The sequence below is a fragment of the Bidens hawaiensis genome, unplaced genomic scaffold (assembly GCF_021521415.1).
Source record: "Bidens hawaiensis isolate Kalapana, Puna unplaced genomic scaffold, B.hawaiensis_p1.1 tig00033123_1, whole genome shotgun sequence".
NCBI classification, from domain to species: domain Eukaryota; kingdom Viridiplantae; phylum Streptophyta; class Magnoliopsida; order Asterales; family Asteraceae; genus Bidens; species Bidens hawaiensis.
Window position 1 is genome coordinate 178,363 of NW_027505276.1, and position 6,600 is coordinate 184,962.

General features: G+C 39.7%; 1 protein-coding gene across 1 annotated transcript; it reads right to left on the reverse strand.

Moving 5' to 3' along the window:
- Window positions 1-959: 959 nt before the first annotated feature.
- On the reverse strand, window positions 960-1,346 carry LOC143612032 (uncharacterized). Its single transcript, XM_077086110.1, has one exon. It carries the CDS (start codon window positions 1,344-1,346, stop codon window positions 960-962), a length of 387 nt encoding a protein of 128 aa, XP_076942225.1.
- Window positions 1,347-6,600: the final 5,254 nt, after the last annotated feature.

A 6,600-nucleotide genomic window follows, 5' to 3' on the forward strand; every position in this document is an offset into this window, starting at 1 on the left:
GGAATCCTCGATCATGTCATGAATGATCGCCACCATACATCGCTGGAAAGTAGCTGGAGTGTTACAGAGTCCAAAGGGCATGCGTTTATAGGCAAACGTGTAGTAGGGGCAGGTGAATGTGGTTTTCTCCTAATCATCGGGAGAGATCGGGATTGGGAAATACCCGGAGAAACCATCCAGAACACAGTAGTACTGCTGACCAGCCAAACGCTCAAGCATCTGATCAATGAAGGGTAGAGGAAAGTGATCTTTACTAGTGGCATCGTTCAGTCTGCGATAGTCGATACAGACTCTCCAACTGGCCACGGTCCTAGTGGGAATAAGCTCGTTCCGTTCATTGGTGACAACAGTCATGCCACCCTTCTTGGGAACCACTTGGACCGGACTCACCCAGGCGCTATCAGAGATGGGAAAAATGATTCCCGCATCAAGGAGTTCGATGATTTCTTTCTTAATGACCTATAGCATTTTCGGATTAAGCCTCCGATGAGGCTGAACGATGGATTTGAAATTATCCTCCATGAGCATTTTATGAGTGCAGAACGAGGGATTAATCCCTTTGATGTCGATAATCTTCCATGCTATCGCCTCCTTGTGCGCTTTCAGCACCTTCAACAACTTCAACTTCTCGACCTCCGTCAAGGAAGACGCGATGATGACGGGTAGCTTCCTCTCCTCGTCCAGAAATGCATACTCTAGATGATCGGGTAGATCCTTAAGTTTTAAGGAAGGAGGAGGGCTCTCAACAGAGGGTTGGTCCCTCGGATCGTCTTGCACGATCTCAACAGCTAACTCTGAATCAAGGGGTGGTGACACGGTGTCATCCATCGTTGGTGGAGCGGTCATGTCCAAGGTAGGTCCTTCACAGATGTCAGTGAAAAACTCTCGCACATGCGATACGATGGTGTCAACGAAATATAGGGAGTCGTCAGCCACCTTGGGGTTCTTGAGTGACTGTCTTACGTGAAAGTGACGTTATCATCCCCAACTCTCATAATCAGTTTGCCCTCATGGACGTCGATCAACGCCTGTGCGGTGGCAAGGAATGGTTGGCCTAAAATGAGCGGGATACTATCATCCTCATTCATATCCTGAATGACGAAGTCCATCGGGAAGATGAACTTGTCGATGCAAACAAGCATGTTCTCGACGACCCCTCGCAGGCATTTCACGGAATGATCAGCAATTTGGATATTCATTCGGGTTGGTCTCGGTTCGCCAAGACCCAACTTACTGAAAACAGAATACGGCATAAGATTGATGCTGGCCCCAAGGTCGGCCAAAGCATGTCGAACCGTATCGTCGCCTAAGATGTAGGGAATCGTGAAACTCCCAGGATCGGCCATCTTTTCAGGCAACTTGCTCGGCAATACTGCAGAGCACCAGCACTCAACGGAATAGAAGAGACCTCAGCTAGCTTCTCCGTATTGGAAAGAATGTCCTTGAGGAATTTGGCATATTTGGGCATCTGAGTGAGTGCCTCAATGAAAGGAATGTTCAGATGAAGCCGCTTGAGAAGTTCGAGGAACTTGGAGTTTTGCTCCTCGTCTCTGTCCGATCGGAGTCTCCCAGGATAAGGCAGTTTGGGTTTGTAGACTCTGAGAGGTGGGTTAAATGATGATGAAGGTTTTTCGACCGGCTTGTACTCGCTGGAATAGTCTGTTGGTGCGCCTCGGCCGGAGGAGGTTCCATCTGGATCTCCTCGTCCACATGCTCTTCTTCATCAACCGCGTGCGTGACAACTCTCGAAGGTCCAGCCTCTCTTTCTCATCTAGCACCGATTCTAGTAGTCACCGCTTTGTCGAACTCTCTTGGATTTTTCTCAGTATTACTGGGTAGTGAACCTGGTGCTCTCTCGGATAATTAACTAGCAATCTCTCCGACGTGACGCTCAAGATTAGCTAGAGACATGGCTTGGTTCTTCAACATAGCATCGTGTTCCGCAAATTTCGCCTCATTTGTCACTCGGTTCCTCTCATCTTGCTTCAATAGCTCAGCCATCATCTCCTCTAGTGAGGCTTTCTTCTCCTCTCTCCCCACTTGTTCCGAACTCTCCTGACCTGAACTCCCCAGCCCAAATTGATTCTCCCGACGCTGGTTTTGGTATTGGGCTTGGTAGCTACTGGCTTGCCCCCCACGATAGTTATTCTGATTTCTCCAGCCAGTGGGGTTTTGATACCTCAAGGGGTTTTTGACGAAGTCAACCTCCTCCTGGTTGCTGCCGGACTTAACAGGACAGTCAATGGTGTCGTGACCCCCTCGGCAAACCTCACACTTCGCGACGCTCTTAACGGTAAGATCTCTAACGAGTTTATTCAAAGCATCAATCTGCGCCTTCATGCTAGTGCTCGAATCGACCTAAAGTACTCCTCTCGATGACGTGGAAGAATTTCTGCCACTATGCCCCTCGTAGCTCGCTGCTAGATCATCAAAAAGGACGACACACTCATCGGGATATTTGTTCTTAAGGAGGTTCCCGTTAGAAGTTTGGTTCAACATCTCTCTCACGTGTTTTGTGGCTCCATTGTAGAATTTCTCAATGACCATCCACTTGTCTAAACCGTGGTGAGGACAACTGAGAAGGAGGTCCTTGAATCCTTCCCAAACTTCCCCGAAAGACTCATCGGACCTCATGCGGAAGGAACAAATCTCCTCACGGAGTCGAGCGGATTTAGATGGCAGAAAGAATTTTGTCATGAATTTCTCTTGAAGGCCTACCCAAGTGGTGATGGATCCAGCAGATAGTGACTTCAGCCATTTGTAGGCTTTGCCGGTGAGTGAGAAAGGAAAAAGACGGAGATAGATAGCTTCATCGTTCATGTTACCGATATTGAAAGTTTTGTAGATTTGAACAAACATGACGATTTGGTTTGAAGGATCTTCGCTCTCTAGCCCTTCGAATTGGAGTGCGGTTTTGATGAGTTGCATGACGTGGGCAGGCAGTTGCCAGCGGTGCCACCGTTCGGTAAAGTGATGCTTGAATGAGGATTCGTTGTCAGCGTACCATAGTCAGCTACTACTCTCCTAGGCGGTTGGTCACCCATGTTCCTATCCCTAGAAGAAGCAGAAGAAACAGAAGAAGAAGAAGAAGGATCAGAACCTGTCGGTGAAACCGAACGCTCTCTCTCGGGTTGGACTTTCTCGGTATCGTCAGACGTTTCAAGCTTCGGCGGTCTTTGCGAGCGGGTATGATACATACGACTAAAAAGGAAAAAAAACTAAAATTAACTAAGCAAAAATTAACTAAAAACAAATAAGCAAGTAAAAAGAAACAGGTAAGTCCCCAAAATCGGGTCGTTCTCTAATCGCCTCAAACCGTGTCCCTGGCAAAGGCGCCAAAAACTTGACGTGCGAAAATATATATATATAAATAAAACACGAATCGCAACTAAGCTTAAAAAACCAAACAACCTATCCTAGTTCACACAAACGGCAAGTGTACCGGTCGCGTATAGCAAAGAAAAGAAAAGTCCGGATATCGAATTCGAAGACACGTGGAACGGCTCAGATTATAAACCCTAATCCAAGTCCTACCTTAAAATATTTAATTGATTTGATTTTTTTTTATTTTTTTTAATTAATTTAACTAAATTACTTAACTTAACGAAACTAACAAGAAAACTTAACAAGACTTAACGGCACTAACGGAGCTCTCAAATATGATGAAGGTGAACCACCTAGGTAAGGTATCTTAACGATTATCAACGACGCTCGGGTGACAACAAACACATAAAACCAGGTTCTAAAGGTTATCTAAATAGACAATTATAAGGGAAAATTGGTCCTCACGGTCAGTTTTACTAAAAACCCCTAAAAACGTCTAGAAAGAATGATAAAGCACGGTTGATTTTCTAAGTACCCAATTGATTTATTACTTGGTTCGTATCAAAATCACAAATTCCTCTAAAGCTCGTAATCCTACAAACCTAGGAAAAAAGTGGTAATTCAATATTAAATATTAAATAACTTGGCTTACAAATTAACCTAATCAAAGGCTAGGAAACCGCACGTGGTCTCGCAACGGCTAACTAGATCAACTAGACCAAAAAGATAAACCAACTCCTAATGTCTTGGTCCAACTAAAAGGAGATGAACTATTGATATAAACAACTCTAACCAATCAAACCCTATGGTGACGTCTACCACAAACAACCAAAAACACCAAGTAATTAGTCTAACATGCAATCCTAAACCAAATACGAAACTAATTCATGTAAAGATAAAATCACACGGGGTTTAATTAATATAATATTGAACAAACTCAATCACAATCATAGAATAAAATTACAATAATATGAACTTGACAATAAAAAATCAATTATATGTTCGTTAATCAACCCAAAACAAATATCAACACATCATCAATCAACCAAATCTAGGTAGTTCTAATAAGTTTAGCAACTCATTATAATAATAACAAAATAAAAATTAGTAGCAAAAGAAAACATCTCTAAAAAGTATAAAAACAAATATTCATTAAGGATGTAAACCTAAAGAATATCAAACCAAGCAAGCTCTAAATTTTCAATCAGTTTGAACTTTATTGTCACCTTTTGTTTTCTCTTCTTGCTAAACTGTCAGACAACCTTCTGTTGCACCCCAGCCTCACAAAACTTCAATCCAAAGAATAATATATATCTTCCTTGTAGCTCTCAAAAAATTTACGGCCATCCAAGTTTGACAAAAACCAAGTTGGTTTTTATATTATTTTTCTTTTTGATCTCTTCTGCCGATATCCACTCCTTATTATTTAGGGATTTTCATTTTTATATTATAACATATATATTCATGCAAGGCTTCACATAAATGGGCGCGGGCCAGGCTTTAACGTGGTTCTTCAAAATTTGATCATAAAGGCCTTTTAAGTCTTCAAAAACCCGATCATTTTCTCTTTTAAAACTCATCACCTACACAAAATAATAAACTTTGTAAGATCAAGTTAAAACGAGTTAAAAACATTATTTATTATATAAAAAAGTAATAAAAAGATGATAAAATGGTACGGAAAAATAAGTGTGTTTCACAACACATCAAAAGCCCAAACACGGAATAAAAACCCTCAAATTAACCAAAACATGCCACGTCATCGGTAAAACGCAAACCCAAATAAAAGTGAAAACAAAAGACATTTTTTTTTGTTCAGTGGACACTTTGAGAAACTGAAGGCATGTTGTAAGACTAAATACAACATAGTAAGCACAATGAAAAAAAAATATGCATACCATAGTATTATTATTTGCTAACTAAACAAAAACAGAAAGGCGTTTACCTTAAATATGAAAAACTTTTTATCAATGAGAAATCAAACAACCTGTCCAGAAAGAAAAATGTTCTAATATTATAAAATGATAGAGGTTACAATGATCAAAGTTAAGCAACTAAACAAAATACAAAATAGAAACATGAAGTTGTCAACCAAAGTACTTACCTTACACTCCACAATATTTATCACAATCCCTTTAGTCAGCCATTGTGCACTCAATTAGAGAATACACACGGTCAAACAAAGAACATCATTAGAGCTAATCAATATGACACAAAACATATAAAACAATTCACTTTGATTACAATCATCAAGTGTTGTTTAGTTTCCAAAGTGTCTCTTGTTTAACATTATTGTTCAAACCAACCCACATCGATCTCTCTAAAAACCTAAAATCATGTTAAAGAGTATTTCATTACAACATAATCAACTTGAAAATAACAAACAAATCATGATTTTTGCAAGTGAAAAGTTTTGGCATTTCTCATGGAGTAACGCAATAAATACATTAATGTCAACATAATCCGAAATAATGTAAAAATAAATTTAATTCATGAGTACCTTTTATAGTTTAAAAATTATCACCTCTAAAGCCACTAAAACATTAGAAATCAAACTATAGGTGAACAACCAGTAACATCTAAATCAATTAAAGAAAGTGAACTGCCTAAGCACATATAGAAAAAAAAAACAATTTACACTTCATTTGAGCGTCATCCAAAACAGCCACTAAAACATCGAGACCATAATGCATTTCAAAAAAAGAAAATCTACAACCCAAAGGAAAGAACACTCAAGCATTTCGTCATACACCTTACATGCATAAACAGATAGACAATACTTTCAAAACGAACCTATTATTCTGCAAGCGACACTTGCTAAATACAAGTCTAAACAACAACTTAAACACCGACACCAAGAAGTGAGTAAAGCCCACAGCATAAATCAAAAATTAACATACCGTCACAAATCATCATCGTCTGACTCAACATTGTTAATCTCATCAGTGGAATTTTCGGTGTTTGAATTACCTAGATGTGACTCTGAATTAAAATCTTCTGTACTATTATTAGAGTCAGTTATCTCATCATCAACAAAATCATCTGTAATGCCATTAGAACCCTGATCATCAACATTTTCAATAATTTCTTCTATAACATCTTCATGGAGAAGGTTGACTTCTTCTAAGAAATCTTCTTCATTCTTGTGTTCTAGAATATCCCACAAGTGTCTGTGGGAAATTATTTCAATGATTTTCCATTGATTTGGTTTAAGTGCATCATTTATATAAAATACTTGTTTAGCCTGGTTTGCCAAAATAAAAAGATCTTCCTTAT

What these genes read in the sequence shown, in the direction of transcription:
- LOC143612032 (XM_077086110.1), bottom strand. Translation starts at nt 1,346, where the DNA reads ATGGCCGATCCTGGGAGTTTCACGATTCCCTACATCTTAGGCGACGAT.